The sequence below is a fragment of the Pollachius pollachius genome, assembly GCF_949987615.1.
Source record: "Pollachius pollachius genome assembly, chromosome: 1".
Lineage (NCBI taxonomy): Eukaryota > Metazoa > Chordata > Actinopteri > Gadiformes > Gadidae > Pollachius > Pollachius pollachius.
In genome coordinates this window covers 38,047,441-38,067,429 of record NC_136934.1, presented here as the reverse complement: position 1 = coordinate 38,067,429, position 19,989 = coordinate 38,047,441, and the positions used below count along the sequence as shown (strand labels likewise).

General features: G+C 48.3%; 2 protein-coding genes across 2 annotated transcripts; both read right to left on the bottom strand.

The window, feature by feature from the left end:
• Nucleotides 1-383: 383 nt before the first annotated feature.
• rcc1 (regulator of chromosome condensation 1) lies at nt 384-6,189 on the bottom strand. The gene is made up of 10 exons (XM_079731587.1): nt 6,105-6,189; nt 5,308-5,399; nt 5,019-5,206; nt 4,522-4,701; nt 4,029-4,125; nt 3,358-3,480; nt 2,730-2,870; nt 2,503-2,622; nt 1,341-1,493; nt 384-614 (listed from the first exon to the last, which is right to left on the bottom strand). The coding sequence occupies exons 2-10, from the start codon at nt 5,384-5,386 to the stop codon at nt 436-438; spliced, it is 1,260 nt and encodes a 419-aa protein (XP_079587713.1). The 5' UTR covers nt 5,387-5,399; nt 6,105-6,189; the 3' UTR covers nt 384-435.
• Nucleotides 6,190-7,281: 1,092 nt separating this feature from the next.
• phactr4b (phosphatase and actin regulator 4b) lies at nt 7,282-19,750 on the bottom strand. Its single transcript, XM_079745936.1, has 14 exons — nt 19,589-19,750; nt 18,505-18,675; nt 18,106-18,186; nt 16,961-17,584; nt 14,518-14,865; nt 13,311-13,442; nt 11,769-12,288; nt 11,324-11,673; nt 10,260-10,458; nt 10,013-10,068; nt 9,716-9,777; nt 9,436-9,573; nt 8,830-8,906; nt 7,282-8,660 (listed from the first exon to the last, which is right to left on the bottom strand). The coding sequence occupies exons 1-14, from the start codon at nt 19,665-19,667 to the stop codon at nt 8,645-8,647; spliced, it is 2,853 nt and encodes a 950-aa protein (XP_079602062.1). The 5' UTR covers nt 19,668-19,750; the 3' UTR covers nt 7,282-8,644.
• Between the last annotated feature and the right edge of the window lie 239 nt (nt 19,751-19,989).

Here is a 19,989-nt window from a genome sequence, read left to right as displayed (position 1 = left end):
GAATTGTATTGCTTTAAAGAAAATAGAAACCTTAACGTGTTAGAAGCTGGGGAAATCTTTAAAAGGCTCGCAAATCCTGGCTCTAATTTACTTACATATACAAACCTTCTCAAGATCCAAATGCCATAAAACCTCAACCCTTTTCACTTACTTTTTCAATAAAAAAGAAAAAAAAATCTTGATTTAAAAAAATAGTCTCTCCCTCCTCATGATCTATCAAATGGATTCTGTCACCCCCCCCCGCCCTCCCCTGATGCCAAGGTGGCGAGGGCCTACCAGCGGGACCCGCCCTCTCCTCGGTCCCCTGGTGTGTGACGGGCTCAGACCCGGTGCAGGATGACAGGTTCCTCCACCCCCCCCCCCGCCCTTAAAGTGGTCCCTAGTCCCGACACATCTCATCACCTGCCGACGTGTCCCCGGCGGACAAGGGCTTCATCAGCTCTCCTGGGCGTGGTCTTTGACCAGCAGGACTGTGTGCTGCCCCCCGCTGGACACCGTCAGCACCGTGCGGTTCTCCAGCTGCTTGCCGGGCATCTTCAGCGGGCTCCACTCGTCGTCCTCCTCCCCGGTGCCCAGCTGCAGGTTGGTGCCCATGCCCCACCCATAGACCACCCCTGGTGGGAGACACACAGCCGTCAGTTATTCAGCGGACACAGGGAACACGTCCCCAAGGGACACAACACATGGAGCCTTGAGGGAGACGCATCCTTTAGTAATACAACGCTCGCGCACACACACACACACACACACACACACACACACACACACACACACACACACACACACACACCTAAGTGATACAATAGAAAGAGCCAGGCGGGAGGCACATCCTTTAGTAATACATGCAGCCTGGACATAAACCCATCCTTAGTGATACAGTAAACAGAGCCAGGCGGGAGCCACATCCTTTAGTAATACATGCAGCCTGGACGTAAACCCATCCTTAGTGATACAGTAAACAGAGCCAGGCGGGAGCCACATCCCTTAGATATATTATGGAGGAAAAGGGAGGCAGCCATCCCTTATATATTAAACACTTACATCCTGAGAACCAAGCACAGAACATACATTAGAGAAAAAAGGACAAGGGTGCCACTGGTTGATAGATGTATTTGACCCTAGTTAATGTTGCATTTGTAGCGCATTGATATGGTCTATTAAAAGGCTGAGGTGTTCAGTTATTGAAAATAATGCTCACCCTTGGGCCGTCATTGACTTCAAATTGGGTAAAGTATTTAACAATGCTGTTGCATCATAAACTAATTGTATAAGAATCATCTTTACCAACCAGCGGTCGTCTGGGACTCCTAGTCTCTCAGGTTATCTGCAGTGTCTCTCACCCTCTTTAGTGATGGCAAAGCTGACGGACGCCCCGCACGCCACCCTGGTGGACGGGCCGAGGCCTGGCACCGGAGTGGGGTCGCTCTTCTCCTCCGCCCCCTGGCCCAGCCCCAGGCGGCCATACTCTGCCCGGCCCAGACTGTACACACACCCTGGAAGATCACACGCCGCATTAGGACAACACACACACACACACATCATGAAAGTCAACACACACAAACAGAAGGAACAACGTACACACACTGATAACCATTCTGAAATTCCTCCGGGTGACAAATTTCATATTTTAAAGAAATCCACCAAACTGACTTTTTTCAGTGCAGATAGAAAAAACAGACTCAAACGATGTCCTCGTGTATAGCAACTAGCATAGATCATTACTTCAACCCCATTTGCTCTGGCTAAGTGTTGAAGCACTTGACTAATTTGACTATTAAACATTTAACTAATGAAGCACTTTGGTTTTAATGACACATTCTAAAACTCTCCATCAAGTTCTACACGAATCCATCAAGCTAAATGTTCTCTAGTACTCTGGAAGTGTGTTCACTATGGTAGTACTCTGGAAGTGTGTTCACTATGGTAGTACTCTGGAAGTGTGTTCACTATGGTAGTACTCTGGAAGTGTGTTCACTACAGCAGTACTCTGTGGAAGTGTGTTCACTACAGCAGTACTCTGTGGAAGTGTGTTCACTATGGCAGTACTCTGTGGAAGTGTGTTCCCTATGGCAGTACTCTGTGGAAGTGTGTTCACTATAGCAGTACTCTGTGGAAGTGTGTTCACTACAGCAGTACTCTGTGAAAGTGTGTTCCCTATGGCAGTACACTGTGGAAGCGTGTTCACTACTACTCTATAACACTACGACTCATTAGTAGAAAAAGCCAGATATAATGATGTATTATACTTCGAAGGTGCTTCTAGTTCCTGGGGGGCCACTAAAAAACGAAACACGTCCATAATGTTTTCCGTTTTTAATTTCAGAGTGCCCACAAGTGGGTTTCCCATTGACAAGTTAATTTTTCCACAATTGCAATTGTTTTTGAGAGGAGCGTGTCTTACTGCAGACAGTGATGTTAGTATTGTGACGCCAGTCTAGGTGATATCAGTTTCTGTACAAGTTGGGCTTGCAGTGACAGTGCCCTCTGGTGGTCCTAACGTACCTTCACCATCCAGGCAGAGTGTGTGGTGCTGGCCTCCGGAGAAATCAACCCAAGAAGTGACCGAGTTCTTAAAGCAGGCAAGTTTGACGGGAGAAAAACTTGTCTTGATACTTTTAGTGCCTGGAAAGACAAACAAATTTAATTAAATGTCTTCAGAGTCAGAAACAACGACATACATTTCATTGCTAAATAACAATAAATTGTATCTGGTGTTGTATCATACACACCCAGTTGGTGATAGTTGGAAAGGCCAAACCCGTAGACGTTGCCTTCTTTAGACACAGCAAAGGTGAAGTAGGCTCCGCAGAACACATCCGTGAACTGGACTTTGCCTTTGACCTTTACTATCTGGGGTATGAGAAGGCGGGCTGTGGGTACAAGTGCACACATCGTCCTGAACATTAGTACCACTGTTCTCCCAATTGGGTCGCTCCTACTGAGCTGCGGCGACGGCTGCACACTCACAGGGATCCCCTTTTCTGGCGATTTGACCATCCAGTATGTTTTCTCTGTGTGCTAGTGAGAAGCACTACTGTTGCCATTAATATCAAAAAAAACTTTGGACATTCTAGTTTTGTGAAAATCTGAGGGAAGTTGTGTCGTGTGTCCTTGGAAACTTTAACCGAAGCTTGGCTACAACGATGTCGGACCAATGAGTGTATCAGAAACCCAGTGACATCGTCCACACAGCAATTATGTGTGTGGCGATGTAGTGAATTTAACCGTTTCATAATTGAAAGAGAAAATAACAATGAGTCACTGAACAATATCAGTGTTGCTTACTTTTCCTATCCTTTTCCTTCTTTGCTCCATTAACCATCTCGTCATGTGTTGAGGGCAGAGTGCCAGACTTACTGAGTCCCTTCCTGCCTCCTCTGTCGGCGAACAGCTCCGGAACCCTCCCCAGCTGGCCCTGCTCTCCGCAGCCCGACGTGTAGATGTCCCCGGCCACGGTAAGCAGCACGAGGTGGTCGTTACCTGGGATCACAAGGCCACATGTCAGCCTCTGGTCCAATTATAAACCATGGGTCACTGGGTGTGACGGTCTGCTAATCATCTCCTATAGGATTTAATATGAATTATTATTTAATTAAAATTAAATTAAATTGGCGATTTGGAATACGCTGTGAATGTAAAAGCAACAGGAGGGATTTTCCTAGCTATGTAGGTCATCAACAAGCCAAATGTGCTACCAAAGCACTCGTCACCCCCTCCTGCTTTTGAGCAGTAAGCACAACATACGAACACTAAGTTCTTATTTTGAGAAAAGGCGAGTTTTGACACCGAAATCTTTTTGTTGACGCTGTTGTGATGGCTATTTGATTTTGCAGGGTCTGTTGAACACTCACTGCTGGTCATTCGATTATGAAGGTAATCATTATAATCTGCACAGCGCTAGCACTTAGGCACTCATCAAGTAGACACTCTTTTGCCAACGTGTACAATGAATTGAAGATAGGAGATTAGGGATGTTTCCTAATCCCTTAACAACAGAAACAGTACTCTGCATTTGGTTGGAGTCTCACCCGACACGATTTTCATGACTGGCTTAAGCATTGGGATCTTGATGGGGAGGCAGCACTTCTTCATGGGCTCAAGGAGACCGATCACCCCGTTATTATCCTGCAATAAAACCAGCAGAAAGGTTGAAGAATCTGCAGTTTAATCAGCAGTGCAGTCAGACATTCAAAAAGGCACTGTAGATCCAGATTTAAGATTTAGAATTTGAGTGTTTGAAATGACATAGCCATCTGTCAGCTATGGCAAGTGAAATGCCCTGTGAGAATATCTGTTACAAGTTGACGATTGTTTGATTTAAGACTGCCCCTGGCACATGTCTAATCAATCAGGGCATCTCTTCCAATGACGGAGAAACATAGGTAGGGAGAAGAGAGGGAGTGGACTTAAGGGTTTTGAGTTTCCACAATCCAAAGTTGTCAAGCTTAGTTCTAGTCTCCTCTCCTCTCCTTCCAACTTTGGAAACTTCCCACCAGCATCCTTCCACATGTCCCCACTCACCCTGAAGCAGCCCCAGAGGTGCACTATTCCGTCGTCAGTCAGGGCTGCAGTGTGGCTGTCCCCAGCAGACACCTGGACCACCTTGCCCTCCAGCGCCACCTTCCCCGGGATCATCTCAGACCCCTCCTCTGTGGTCTCCCGGCCCAGGGCGCCTTCGTCGTTACAACCAAACGTGTAGACCTATGGAACCACATCGCTCGTTACCACTGTACATACACAGGCCATCAGTGGTTCCCTGTATAATAACACAGAAGCCCTTTCATTTTCAAATGTAACTTTTCCTCTTATTTTTATTTAATGTTTCACTTCTTCGGAATGGGTGTTCCTATATATTTTTTCCCTATGTATTTTTTGTTCCTATTGATTTTTAATTACAAGACCATTGGGCAAACATGTTTGTTTTTTTAACAGAAAATTTCCAGAATATAATTAGGTATACTGCTTCAATCGAACAGACTATACAAAGAAGACTCTGTTACAGTGGAGTGTTTACATACACTGCCCGAGGCGCTGACACACACGGTGTGCATCCCTCCAGCTGCTACTTGCACAATGTCTTCTGGGAGAGACACAGGAGCAGGCTTCTTCCTCTCTAGGATGTCTTCTCCGAGACCCAGCTGTCCCACGTCCCCCTGGCCCAGCACGAGCACGTGACCCGCCTCTGTACTATGGCTCTCATGATGCACTAGACAAATTGCAAACGAAAACAACAGACAGCCCCACCATTAGTATCAAACAGAAGCGATACAGTGATTTAATCCAGGAGGTCAGATGTTTAGGAATTACCTTTGAGCTTCTTTGGATCCTTCTCGTCGTCGGTTACAGTCACCGACTTTCTCTTGCTTGGATTCTTTGTAGAAGGCATGACGGCAACAGGACTACATGCGAAGGAGATTAGATTATACTTTTATAATAAGCACATACGTGGGTTCCCTACAATGGTTCAAATACTGAACACGAAAACAAGTTGAACAGATGCCTTCAACAGTGGTTCAAGCTCAACAGCTGCGGGTGCAACAGAGCCAAAGAGACACGTCTAGGCAGCAAGGGTCAACCCTCTTGACTCTTCTATAGGTCTGGTTAACGCAAGAAGATATCTTTCACACACCTAGCGGTTCGCTTGCGATCTACGAATTTTTCGCTTGCTTAGCATTGTATGATACATACAAATGTGTGAACAGTTTTTCCATAGCATTGGACTTGCGTCAACGGGCGTAAGTTGCTAAAAACATAACGATGAAGTGGCATTCAGGATCTCACATTTCTAGCCAACCTGCTAATGAATGATCAGCTACAGCTACATTATCTATATTATTTTACACATGTTCCAGCCCTCGAACCACAGGAAAACAGAAAATAGTCCTATCGAAATGGTGTAATATCCGATGATTTTCGTTTAAAGCTAAATGGGGAACAGAGCAACATGACATTGTAGCCCGCTAGCCAACATTAGCCCATTTGAAAATGAATGAAAACATTAAGCGAATTCCACGGATACGTTGAATACATAAAGAATAAAATATGAGTTTTCAATGGCTTGTAGGACCGGTATAGGTTAGAAGAAAGGTGTTGTGTTGACTTACTTGAAAGGCTAAAATGGTAATCGTTTTAAACTTGAAGTAGTGGCATGCAGTTCACCACTTTCACCGACAACACGCGCGTCTCTTTTACCCCGGAAGTAGTGCCGGAAGTCCTGCCTTCTAAAAGAGACAGGAGTACTAACGTACATTAGTACCATAACATTACTTAATGAACGATTGTCAGCATTAAGTAATAAGAAGCCAAATTGAATAGCCTGTAAAAGCAACAACAACTTATAAGACTGTATAACACGGACATTATGTTGGCATGAATGTCTCAACACTTAATGACCACTAGATGTCGCACTTATTTAACTACTTAGCTACCATCGTATGTACGCAATAGGGCTCGTAAGTCCGCCCTTTCCGGTAGACCCCCAAGAGACCTCTGAGATCGTAAAATATGAATGGGTTTCAATGGAGAAAGTAATTATTTTCGGGTCCCAGTCTTTATATGCCCTGGATTACACATATGTTCTTTGTGGATTTAAATTATAATTTTTCATGCAAAGAGTTTGACCATTTATTGTGCAGTTGTTCAGTTAAAGGCTGTATAGAAAACACAATGAGAAAGACTATACGTCTCGTATGTGACGTCACCCCCCTGCGACTGGCGTGGACAAGACCGACAATCTCCCAATCGGCATAACTGAAAATCGACAAATGCCCCGATTTATAATGGTTTTCACCTCTTTCGATGCTGTTATCCTCCCCTTTGAAAAAAGCAGTGAAGTGGAGCAGAGAGATCGCCATGTCTGTACCAGAGTGGTTGTGACGTATATCATTCGCGTCGAGAGCAGCGAGGAGCTGCAGTTCACAAAGCGGCCTCACACAAAACCTAACATTTCTTCACATTTTCTTCACAAAAATGTTTTGTTTTCTTTGGATGAAAAAATATAATTTAAATACACAAACAACAAATGTTTAAGCCAGGGCATATAAAGACTGGGATCAGAAAATAATTACTTTCTCTCCATTGAAACCCATTCATATTTTACGATCTCATAGGTCCCATGGGGGTCTACTGGAAGGGGCGGACTTACAGGAAAGACAATTTTACATCAAGGATTTGTAGGATTTTTAATGAGATCATATTATGAATATTTACAACTAAAAAGAAAGTTATACAATTTCAATTAAAAAAAAAAGATTTACAGAAAAGGTACTCTTTATAGTTCCATCCTAGAGTTGCAGTCATTCACTATTTAGCGCTTAAAAAAATAACAATAATACTTTTAGATTTAAAATGTCATTTAAAATAATAGGAAGACAAGATAAACAGAAGCATCATTCAAAGATATCTGCCTGTACAACCCTGTTATCTACTGGCCAGAGGACACAATCAGATCAAACTGTGTTTTAATGGCGGTCCTGACAAAAATGACTCCCTGTTAACCATTTATTTATTTTCAGATATTACATATCCCTGATCCACACAGCACTTTGAAATATTCAGCAACATTTAGCGGCCTCCTGTAGACGCAAAACAAAAGGCCTTTAATAACATGGCTACAGAATGCATTGTTTTCATCTTTAAAGGGAAAGTACAAAAGTTCATTGAAACAGAAAGTTATGGAACGAAAGACAGACGAGCCAGATAAAAGTACACTGGACTCGCTATTGGCTCGTGCAGCGGTGCTTTGCAAAATGTAGTGATATAAAGCATCACTCTACAGTCCTTCTGACATAGAGGTTATGTTGGCACACAGTACAACTGCTATATGAAGTTGACCTTTCCTATTAACGACGATAAAGCTCAAAAAGCCATCTCACAGCACAACCATAAATACAGGCAAGCCAAAATAAAAAGTAGGCTCAAATAAAAGCTATCATTATTCATATGACCTATCATACAATATAAAATATCTTGTGCATTAAGGAATATTTTTGTAGTTATAGATCTCCAAATTTCATTCTAAGGTAATCTATACACAGCAACGTATTCACAATGACATAAAATACACACAGTATCCCAGAGCATGTCTGACAATGTGAAAATGGCACATCCCAGTCTTCGACTTCCTCTCCACTCTTGCGGCAGCCCTTGGACTATTACTTATTATTACCACCTATACAATAACTGATGCCTTCATCGCTTATGTTAATAGTCACAGAGCGGGGACAAGGCAATACAGAATGAGTTGGCATCAAAGGTTGTGGCTAAAACCCCGGATGCCCTAAAGAAGACCACAGGAGAGAAGAGCGTCAGCCACCTCCACGATCAGGTCGACCGAGTTCTCCGCCTTCGCTCCGCTTCGTTGGCACGTGGTTTGCCCGGGAGAACGCTGGATCTCCTGGTCTCAGTTTTGCTGTCAGAGTTTTGTGCGAGCAAAGGAACTGAAAGTTTAATGGAGGGCACACGAGTATCCCTGATACTAGGCTTTTTCATCAGCTACAATCGCTTTGTTTTTTTCTTCTTCTTCCGCTGATGTTCTGCACAGTACATTCAGAAACGTTGAGGGGTAGTCTGTGTGTTGAGCAGCTCCGTGGCAGACACTCTACTAGGTGGTGGACTAAGTGCTTGGTCATCCAGGAAGAGGATGTTAAGGTCGATGGAACCTAGACGCCATCAAAAGGGAATGCCCATTAATGAAAAACACAACATACTGACAATCACAGTCCTCAGCACCATAAATTGCAGCGGTGTATTATTTATGACACAACTTTTAAGCACACATTTACACAGTGCGGTTACACAAAGTTCATGAATGAAAGCCTGAACACAAACCTTGTGTAGATTCGACTCTCTTCGTGCACCTCCATCTCAGTGCTCTTGTAGTCGTTGAGCTCCTTGCGGATCGCAGCCTAGAGGTGATGGAGACGGACAGATTTCAGTTGGACATGGATATCCCATTGAACCGATTGATATTGAACTCTTATAGGGGGGGTTGGGGTGCCACCTAGAGGGTACTGCAGGTAGGCCGCTGAGTCATTAAACAAAGTATTGTTTGATCTCAAAAGAATGTTCATGTTATTTCTCTGATATATATATAGATAAAGTCAGTATGGCTTTTTTCGGAATATTATGTTGTTATGTTGTTGTGAGTTGCTGATGTGGACCTTTAGTGGAACAAGGTTGGGGACCCCTGGTCTAGAGGCTATTAATCAGGTGAACTCGCCACTGTGAACAACCAAGTCCATCAAGGTGCCCCTACCTGCCCTTGTAAAATGCCTAACGCGGTTTCCACGACAACGAGTACGCCCCAATGACTACCCACATGTGGATGAGGACGTACCTCCCGTCTGTCTTTTAAGCTGATGTTCAGCTAAATGTCATGCGCCAGCAGGGTCACTGCGTTGGCAGCAGACAACATGCGATGACGTGAGGATGTACCTTATCGGCGGGAGTCAGCTTGGTCCAAGGTTTCTCCGCTCTGCGGTCATAGTCATGGGCGTTGGTGACCTCCACATACTCATGGAAACGCAGGATTTTCCGGGCTTGTAGTTCTGCAACCGTTGGTCTTTGGCTGAGCTGTAACCATTAAATTGGAAAGAGTCTTTATTGCACCAATTTCACAGCAGATAGCAGCAGATAGCGTTAACGTGATTGTGAGTGCGTGTGCGTATGTCTGCATGCGTGTGTGCGGGTGTGTGCGATGTATCGTTGCTCTTGCCTTCCTCGTCAGCCGTCGTTTGATCTCCCTGACCTCAGCCTGTCGGTCGGCCTGATTCTTAGCTGAAGAAAGAGATGAGTAATTCTTAATTTAGATTAATCTTCTAAATTTAGTGGCATCTGAATTACTGAACATTGAATTAAAAATATATATCTTGCTCTCCAGGGAACATTAGGGAACTGACTGGGCCCATTCATTATACCCGAAATTTGAAAGAGCAGATAGAAAACAGAATAATAACTACGATCAAGCTCAAAACAACAAATGTAAAAAAGGAGAGAGGAAGCTGGTGCTCACGCTGTAGGATGTTCCTCTGCTCCAACTCCTCAGCAGTAGGTCTCTGGCTAAGTCGTCTGGAGAGAGAGAGAGAGCGAGAGAGATGGAAAGGGGAACAAACTATTTTTACACACTTTCATCCTTTCATCATTGACACATGAAGTAGGACAACAATCTGAGATGCTATCCCTGGAAGTCTACACAAACCGCCCAGACGATGCTTTCTTCCTAGCGGGGCAGTGCAGCACGTTGGTGGGTGTGCGTTCACCTCGTGAGGGCCGAGCCGATCTGCGTTCGGATGGCCTCCCACTGCTCCCTGCTCTGCCAGGTGAGCCCCTTCTGGCCCGTGGGCGGGGCCTCGTGGGACGCCCAGTCCGGGGTGAACCTCTCGCGCTCCGGGGCCGAGGGCCGGCTGTTCAGCTTCAGGGCCAGGGTGTCCTTCCTCTTCACCCTGCTGGCCAGCGCACCTGGACACAAGGAAACACACAGATAAGGCAAGGTTGGTCAGGTTCATGCTAGATACAAGGAAAGAACACAGGTTGGGGTTAGGTTAGGTCAGCCAGGTTCATTCTGCATGCCCGGACAACAAGAAGACACACAGGTTAGGTTAGGTTAGGTTAGGTACATCAGGTTCATACAGGCCATCATGGAACACTCAGGTTAGGATTGGTTAGGTAAGGTCAGGTTAGGTTAGGTTAGTTAGGTTGAGTCAGTTTAGTTTAGGTTAGGCTCATCAGGTTCATGCAGGACATCATGGAACACACTGGTTAGGTTAGGTTGGGTCCATCAGGTTCGTGCACAGAGATCAAATGCCCAGAGATCAGGTTCGTAATACATGAAGTGTTTTATAGTGGTTGGCTGCACTGTTTGGAGACCGGGTGGAATCAAGGCATGCTTGAATTTAATTTTCCCATGAAATGCTCCCGGTTGAGGCAAAGTATACATTTCCTTCATCTGATAAGTCTAAGACCGTGTCTGCTCTTGGCAGCCTTGGAGAGAGATCAGTTTCACTATAAATCCAAGTTATTTATGTTCATTTTGACTCAAGCAGACATTGTAGCAAATGGAAACAGTTTTGTGCTATCTGGTTTCATATTGTTTTTATGATAAATATGTAATATTCATATATTGGCATTTACTCTGATTTACTACCATGAACAGCCAGTATAGTGTCAACAGTCTTCTGATGATTCATACAGAAACGATTCCTCGAGCTGGGGCACCGGGGACCCCAGGGCAGCCGACAGCTGCCTTCCCTCTAACACATCGCTCTGTTTGGGGAGCAACACTGATGCGCTCCTCAGCCAAACAAGCCTACTGACGGATACTCACTCATCGGGGGCTCATCCTCCTCATCCTCGTCCGAGTCTTCGTCTTTATAAAGCACGGGGCCGTCCGAGTCGCTGTTGTCCCCGTGCTGGTCACGCCCGGGGTCCTCCTCCTCGTCCTCTTCGTCGTCCTCCTCCTCCTCTTCTTCCCCGCTGCTGTGGTTCCCATCGGGGATCACGCAGATCCCCGGGGAGATCCCCGGGTCCCCGATCAGGCAGCGCCGGCTCCGCGGCTCCAGCTCAGGCTGGGGAATCTCCCCGTCGTACTCCTCCTCTTCCTCCTCGTCGTCGTCCTCGTCGTCGTCCTCCTCCTCCTCCTCCTCCTCCTCCTCCTCGGAGTAGTCATCGTCGGCGCTAGAATGAGAAGGAAACAAATGAGTCTGCGGCGGGGGGCCAGGAGGGACAGCCTAGGACACTGTGACACGGAGAGGGCCTACGAGCGCACGTACAGCTTCAGCGGCTGGAGGCTGACGGGCAGCGGGCGGCTGCGGTCCGTCTGGTACTCCGGCGGGGTCTCAAAGAGCAGCGAGTGGGCGCGCTGGGCGCCGTCCGGGTGGGGCTGGGCCGGGCCCGGGTTGGACAGCGCCCGCTGGATCATGATGTGCAGCGGGATGGGGGCGGGGCGCAGCGTCCGCTCGGCGGTGGGGCTGGGGGGGTCGAACAGCATGAGGGGCTGCGGCAGCGGGTGGGGGTAGGAGTGCTGGTGGTGGAGGTGGTGCGCGTGGATGTGCTGGCGGGGCGGAGAGGGCGGGATGTGGGAGGGCAGCGGCGGGGAGGGGGGCGGGGGAGGCAGCTGGAAGCCGACAGAGAAGCCCGAGCGGTCCTCCGGGGGGAGGAGGGAGAGGCCGCCGGGGAGGGCCGGGGGCTCCTCCCCGGGGCGCTTGGACACCGGGGTGGTCCTCCTGGGGGGCATCGGTGGGGAGGGCTTGGCTACAGCCAGGCTGGTGGCCCCCGTGGTGTGGGTGAAGTCTGCCGGGGGAACAGGAAAACACATATTAGTCATTCATTCACCCTGACCCTTAGCAAAGATTGCTGCTTTGAGTCCGGATCCCATTCCACATGCAGAATCTCTCAAGATGTACATGGAGGACGCAAACGCGCTTGGATAGATTTGAGGTCACGTGTCCGAATCTGCATGAATGCATTCGTACACGTGATTCGGGTCACAAGACGAGGTTCCACATGGACGCATACATGATGAGGCTGATGTGTGCACAAGACAACTTAGGTGAGGCAGAATAAGCACAGCCGGTTGGAGCTGCACAGCCCAGTGTTAAACCTGCAAAACCTTGCTTCTCGAAATGTTCAAATGGTTCCAGGGGAACTGATAAGTGCAGCTCAAATGCAAACCTGGCAATTAGGTGCATGCATATTTCTATGATGGCTATAATTATGAGCCTCATCTAACCCTGCTTAGGACAGTAAAGGTGCATAATTGTTAAGTCAGAGCCCGGGTGGTGGTGGTGGTGGTGGTTGGAGCATGCAATAGATGGATTAAATCGGATTCCAACTTCCTCTCCTAAATGCCCCTTATCTCAGAGGCCTTTCAATCCTTGTTCTTCCTCCCATCTTTCCATTCCCCTTTGCGCACATGAAAGGGATTAAACCTTATAGTTTACCGGATGCAGTGCCACAAAACAATCCTTATTCGCATGTTAAGATGTCACTGATAAAGCAGGGCTGGCACAAACAGTCTCAGTCACTGATGCGCAGCGGCATCCAGAGTGAGCGCTGGCTCTGCACATGCAATCGCTTACTGTCGCCTCCTTGAAGAAGCAAACCAAACCCGGGGAAAGAACGCATGGCGTCGCAGGATACTGAGGAAGAAGCCACTGCCAGTCAACACACATAAAGTATCCAGGCCATCAAGAGCGCTATGGTACGCAGACGTCCAAAGCAGAGTGTACATGATGAGAGGGGGGGGGGGGGGAGGGGTTGCAGGTTCCAGACAGGGGGCACAGCTCTGCATCGCCCCCCCCAGGTGAGGTTACCTGGACGCAGGCCTCCAGCCCGCCGGCACAGGTAGACCGGCAGGGACAGGTACACGTCGTACTGGCAGTCCTGCTTCCAGCAGGACCAGTAGAAGGGGAGCTGGGTGTTGTCTCCCCCCTGCAGGGTGGAGGCTAATGTAGGGGGGGAGGGGGGGGAGGGGGGGGGGAGACGGAGACGCAGCCCTTCAGCAAGTGTGTTTACGCTCTAGGAGTTGTGTGGGTGGTTGCTCTGCTAGGCTGCGGAGCATCTGGGTGGTGCTGGGAATGCGGGGGAGGTGGTGGTGGTGGTGGTGGTGGAGGCGAGGTGTATTTTACTACCTCTCAGGTTTCTGTTCTTCTATTCTAGCGTTTACTTCTCTAGCACGAGATGAAGGGGGTTTAGTTAGATGCTATCATTAGACCAAGCCACTAGGAAGAAGGAATAGACGACTGTATCACTGCACTGTGCTTCTAATAAACTACTTGTGATCTCGGGATGTGACCTGCATTCTCCCATCCCATTAGCCACTACTTGTATGCGACATAAAGCTGTAGGATAATGAAGGAATATCTTACAATGAAAACACTCTCTAATAGAGTGAGTACCTATAATATCTCAATATCGATTGACCTAAAACCCAGACAAGAAAGAAGACACTAATGTCATTCGCTCATATTTCAGGTGAGCTGTTGACCCCGGTGTACTTTTGGAACGGTTACCGCTATGTGAACACTTGAGACACAAAAGACGAATCACACCCACAGCTGTCTGCTTTGCCAAGCACCAAGCCTCATCATATCAATAATCCAGAGGATAATTTAAAAAGGAAAAAGAGCAAGCACACTAAATGTGTTAAAAGCTCCCCATCAGTCCGCTTGTACTGTTTGTACAGGTTGTACAAATTAGAAGTAATACGCTTGGGAACAGCTGTCCAAAGTTCACAGATCACATAATTTGCAGGCCGGTTAAGTCTGTATATGTGTAATGTGTATTTGCGCCATCACTCTGTGGTGATTCCCTGGAGAAATTGTGGTGTTAGAAAAGCCGATTCGGATTCACACGTAGTCATCCGTGTTCCGATTGGCCGTTTGGCGGCATCTCGTGCACGGCGGCGTTGTCGGTGGCTTCGACGTGTACACATTGGATAAACCCCAACCGGCAGCAGCCTGAATGATTGATCATTAGATCTACCGTAGTGTGCAGCAGGCGTTCCTACGGCCCACTCACCCAGCATGGCGGCGTTGCCTCTGTTGACGGGCTTGGGTGGGGGCGGCGGGGGCTGCTTGGCCGGGTGGGAGCCGGAGGACGGGACCAGCGAGGTGCAGGAGGGGGAGCTCGGCTGGGCGTTGGGTCCCCGGGGGGAGGGCTTGGCCGGGGCGGACGAGGGAGAGAACGATGAGGAGGAGTACGGGGACACGGGGTGGGAGGAGGGGCCGCGAGGCGAGCCCTCCTGGACGGACTCCGTGGCAGAGGTGATCAGCCACTTTGGGGGCAACATGGAGTGCTTGGGGGGCAGCGGCTCCCGCAGGGTGTCCTGCAGCATCTCCAGCCCCGGGACAAAGTGGCTGGCTGACTCTAGAGGGAACACAACCACAACATGAGCAGACGTTATGTCCTGTAGGTGTCTCACAGCGGGTATGATAACACAGAGTTTTACACTCTCAGAAAGTGTACACTATCCGTAAAACATACCTAAAAAGGATATTTTTCAAAGATGATGAAACTTAATACTGGATAATTATCAGGCCTCTGAAGTAAAGCACAATATCATCTGTTAAATAAACAATTCTTTCACACATTGTGTTACAAATGTTTTAATCTGTGGCTGGAGCAGCGAGTCCCTCTGTTGCTTCACCAACCCGGCGCTCTGTTTGCATTATTCACTTCCCAAACCGTTCTTCAAAACTAACGCTTTAATAAACATGGAGAAAGAAAGAGAGATTCGGAGGGAGAGGGGGAGAGAGAGAATAAAAAATAAAAGGGAGAAAAAGATCTTGGAATAAGTTGAATGTAGAAATTAATATTCCATCAATCGTACGGACGGGCCGGTAGTAATGTGGGGTACATTACACTTAAAGCTCCATAAGACACCATTACCACCTAAATTAAACTGTTAAGATAAATCAATTAGCTTCATTGCTCTACCAATTATCAGGAAGCTTGACAGCCCTGGCGTTACGGGGCAGCGATCGGCACATGAATGGTGCCAACGTAATTAGAGACGTAGAGATGATGAGCTATTCCCTTCTGTTCCTGAATAAGAAGCGTAGCTGGAGCAGGGCTCCAGGGAGCAGGCAGAAGGCCTGTCTATATCTGGGAGGACGTCGTACCAGGAGGAGCGTTGAGCAGGGAAGAGGTATGTAGGTGAGAGACTGAGAAGCCGGAGAAGGTATCAGGCGTCACGTTTAATAAACCAGGTCGGGTTAAGATACATGTCCAAGATAAGTCTGGGAAAAAAAAGGGCAAATAGGGGATCGTTTGACACTATTCACTCATAAAATCTCCAATCCGGTTTCAGAATTTCATCAGCCGAGGTTTACGTTCTCAGTTTTTCATCTCAAAGTACAGCATCTAAAGGCCTTGATTGCACACAGTAACACACCCATAAACAGCAGTAAACAAAATTGGTTACTTCCTGCCCTTTTCTTTTGAAACATTTATCCACATGGTTGCTCCTTCCAGACATCCTGACATACAGTGAAGGACTGAAGAGATGTCAGAGTGCAGGAGGCTGTGATGTAACAACACTCAGAAAAACAGTTTGAGCCGCACCTGCTTGAAACGTAGCCTCTCTAATGGAGCCAAGGTCACACATGGCTCGCAAGCACACCAGACGGCTTGTGCTGCACTTCAGTTGGGGAGGAGCCGGTTAATGTAGGTCTTAAAAGGACCCTGCCATCGGAATCACATAAACCAAGCGTCCCTCCTACACTTTTACATTCTGAGGTAAAGTGCCGTCGCAAAACGTTAAAAACAGGACAATTGGGTTTTCCGCCGTCTACCCAAATGCACAAATGTGTTGCAAGCTCCTCCGATAATACCCAAGGTTTGGATTCTGGACTCTCGGTTAGCACATATTTATATATACCAATAATGTTCTTCAAGGCCTGGTTGATGCTGCTGATTAAAAAGTAATCAAGTAAAACAAACCAGTAGACGGGCGGTGAAAGATGCCTCACTTGTAAAATAAAAAGAAACATTAAGAAGATTTTTTGGCGATTTTTCACCAAAGCTTCGATCTATTGTAAGCATTGCGGTAAGCGGCAAACCATCTTTAAATCAACTGATGCCACCTCAATTAGTTGTTAGGTTTGCTCTTCTAATATACAACAAACGAGACGCGAGTTTAAATGGAGATTATTTTCAGTCAGAAGCAATGCCAAACTAACACACCCACCCAGCCTTTTATCTTGCCTGCCTATCATTTTCAAATCTGAAATGTAGAGTCAGTATTATATGTCAATATTGTACAATCTAGATGGTTTATAGCGTACACTGAAGCTTATGGAGATCCCTTGAATAATATTTTAGTAAATAAAGCATGAAATATATACAATGGCCATTGGTTTTGAGATATATTGGATCCCAACCCCATTTTGCGTATGTGTTTTGTTTGTCATCTGGTTTGGCAGCCGGTACCAGAGTGTGACGGGCTTTACGTGACGCTCACCTCTGCGGGTCCTGCCCTCCTCGGCCGACGCGTGGCGGGGCAGCGTGGGCTTCCAGTCCGCCTCGGCGGGACGACTCCTCCTGCAGTCTTCAGACGGAGCCTTCTGGAGCCCGGGCCTCTTCTGCCCGTCCTCCGGGCGGAGCCGGCCGCCCCGCCTCCCAGGCCCATCCTCGGGACGGGGCCGCCCCCCACGCCTCGCCTCCTCCCCCTGGCCCTGGGGGGGGCCCTGCCAGGCCATGTTCGCCTTCCACTCGCCCTCGCCCTGGGGTCGCATCGTCCCTCCGCCTCCTCCTCCTCCTCCTCCTCCTCCTCCTCCTCCTCCTCCCCCCCCAACTCCACCCCCTCCTCCACCTCCTCTACGTCCGTTATCCTGTGGCCCCATGTGGCCCCTGGGTCCTGGACCCCCCCTGCGGTCTCCCTCCGTGGGGTAGCGCCCCCTGCAGTCGTCGGGCTGAGCGAGCCAGGTCGGGTTCATCCTGAAGTCTGCCTCCGAGGGGCCTTTCCCCTGGCTGCAGGGGCTCCTGAGGGGCCCGCTGACCACAGGGCCGCCGCCGCTCATGGGCAGTGTGTGGCCGTTCTTCACGTAGGGCTTCCCCACCTGCTCCGCCTCGATGGTCTCTACAGCTGAGCGGAAACACAGGAGACGACAACAAGCACAGCAGGTTACCCTGAAGGTCCCGACATGAGATCTAGGTGCTAGGTTGTCGGTGATCATGCCCTTAGGAACCAATGAATACAATTGAATAAAGACGAGGTGGAATAGGTTTGGTGTGCTGTAGTATGTACGGTTGACATGCTAATGAGACCCCTCCACATAGGTCCACAAGTCCATGGTAACAGGTTGAGCTTGAAGCCCTGAGGGCATCAGGCTGTTGTCTTGCTGGTCCTTTTAGAAAAGGAGCAGCTGTAATATAGCAGCAACAAATAGCCAGGATGGGAAGGAATGCTGCAGGGCACAACTCGCTCCACTTTGCTGCAGCTCCCGCTTACATCTCTTTATAGATTTTCTGGTGTAAATTAATCTTTAAAACCACACAGAACATTGTGAGACAAAGTGCTCTCCTAGGTTTGGATGGGAGTCACTGAAGAGGGTCAATAGTCCTGCAGAAACAGGGGGGGCCAGAGACCAACAGGGGCCCTCCTACCGTTCTCCGGGGCCTCCTTCAGCAGTCCCTGCTCGATGAGCTCCTGCCGCGTCCGCCGCGTCGACATCTTTCTCTCCAGAACTGCCGACAACACACAGAGTTCACACCAGCGCATTACACTCTCCGCCGCTCCGACTCATTACAGGACCGGGAAAGTCAATAATCTTGAATAAGAAGCTGCGGGATCACAGATTTCCCCACCGCAGGATGTTGTGTTTGTCACCTAAAGTATTGCATTTCAGCTGACCGGAGACCGTTTTTCTTTTGTATCATTAGGGGCAGGAAGTAGGAAAGCATACTAAGGAATTCCAACAAAAGTTGAATGCAATGCATTGACTTATCCGGAGCTGGGTGTTTCACACGCATTCTCCAGAACACAATGAGGGGGCAGAAACAAACCTTCGGAAGTCTCCTGAAACTTGTCGCTGCTTTTCTTCTTCCTCCACTTCCAGGGTTTGAAGATCTTCCCGAGCGTGGAGAACTTGCCCTTGCGCTTGGGAAGTGAGGAGCCGTCCTCCACGGCTCCCCCCTCCCCTCCTGGCGAACTCTTCTGCTGTTCAACTTCATCCTCTGAAAAAACACAAATGGTTCAGAATGAAGCCAGCTTTCTGTGCAGAGATATATAGAAGCAGGCACAACGGGAGAACAAAGCCCCCTTTGCATAAATCAGCCACCAACCACAGCGCTCCCTGGGCTGAACTGAGCTAGCCAAGCAGCCCTTCATCTGTGCTGCGGGTAGAACAGCAGGACAGAGATGTAGAATAGCTTTTATTTCTTCAGCTCTCTCAGGTGTACAATGTGCATTAGCGAGGGAAACAGAGACCGATGAGGCAGTATTCTACCACAGGTTCCATGGTTGCCCCTGGTTTCCATCAGTCCTTCACCCACTGAATGTGAACAGGTGTCAAGAGATGGGGTGGGAGGGGCCTTTTCCTCTACTGACTTCCATCTGACTCAATAGAAGGAAATGTGCATGTAAAAAGAAATACAGTATCAGACTGAAAGGGGCCTCTGGGAACCATCACACGCTTGTCAGAAAGCCAACCCCCTCCTAAAGGGCACTTATCATGAGTCGCTGTCGATGCCTCCGCCGCTCTGCTTCAAAGTGACACGCTGCCGTCACCGGTGCCTATTCTGGACCTGGTTATTGGCAGAACAAACTGACAGCTTGCTGAGTTCAGGACAGCTATCAGCACATTGAACCTGCTATGCTAAGGAGGCCGTGGGCCGCTTTACTGAGCAGACATAACATTCAAGCGTGCAGACACACACACACACACACACACACACACACACACACACGCACACACACACACACCTGATGTTAAGCCACTTGACAATATTCAGCATCGTCTCCATCCATATGTTTGTTCCCATTCACTACCTTTTAACTTTAACACTGATGATCAGATCTACCAAACCAACCAAACAGCAGCCAGGCCCAGGGGCTGCAGAGTGTGTTCAAGAGATCACCCTCGGCTACCTGGACACGGGGGTCTTGGCGTCCAGCTCCCATGGCGATGAGACCTGAGGCAGCATGCCATCAGGAAAAGAGGAAGCATTCACCAACCCAAACAAACTCCTGATGAAATCAGTCAAACACCAGGCAGTTTGGCTCCCAACACGAGAAATATCCAGTATGGGGTCCAATCCTAAAGTCCATGTCCGAACCATGCATGTCCACTGTCTACCGGCCGGGGGGAGACCTGCGCAATCGGACCAGGTACCGTCATATCCAGGGGAAACATTGCTCAAGGGCCTGGTCCTCCCCAAGAGGCCACATTTCTGACACAGGAAGTGTAAGAAATGTCCTGTCAGAGTGCCGGCGTTCACTCAGCTGAAGCGATAGAGGCAGGATAAAAGCTCGCAGCTGATAGTTCGCTA

Bases quoted from the DNA above. Each gene is read 5' to 3' on its own strand.
- phactr4b (XM_079745936.1), bottom strand. From the start codon at position 19,667: ATGCTTCCTCTTTTCCTGATGGCATGCTGCCTCAGGTCTCATCGCCAT. The intron at 11,674-11,768 runs GTACGTGCGCTC...TTCTCATTCTAG, and splicing joins AGCCTCCAGCCGCTGAAGCT to CGCCGACGATGACTACTCCG. The intron at 8,907-9,435 runs GTACATCCTCAC...CATCACCTCTAG, and splicing joins AGCTGACTCCCGCCGATAAG to GCTGCGATCCGCAAGGAGCT.
- rcc1 (XM_079731587.1), bottom strand. From the start codon at position 5,386: ATGCCTTCTACAAAGAATCCAAGCAAGAGAAAGTCGGTGACTGTAACC. The intron at 4,702-5,018 runs GTATGTAAACAC...GTGGTTCCATAG, and splicing joins GTGTCAGCGCCTCGGGCAGT to GTCTACACGTTTGGTTGTAA. The intron at 4,126-4,521 runs GTGAGTGGGGAC...GTTTTATTGCAG, and splicing joins ACCTCTGGGGCTGCTTCAGG to GATAATAACGGGGTGATCGG.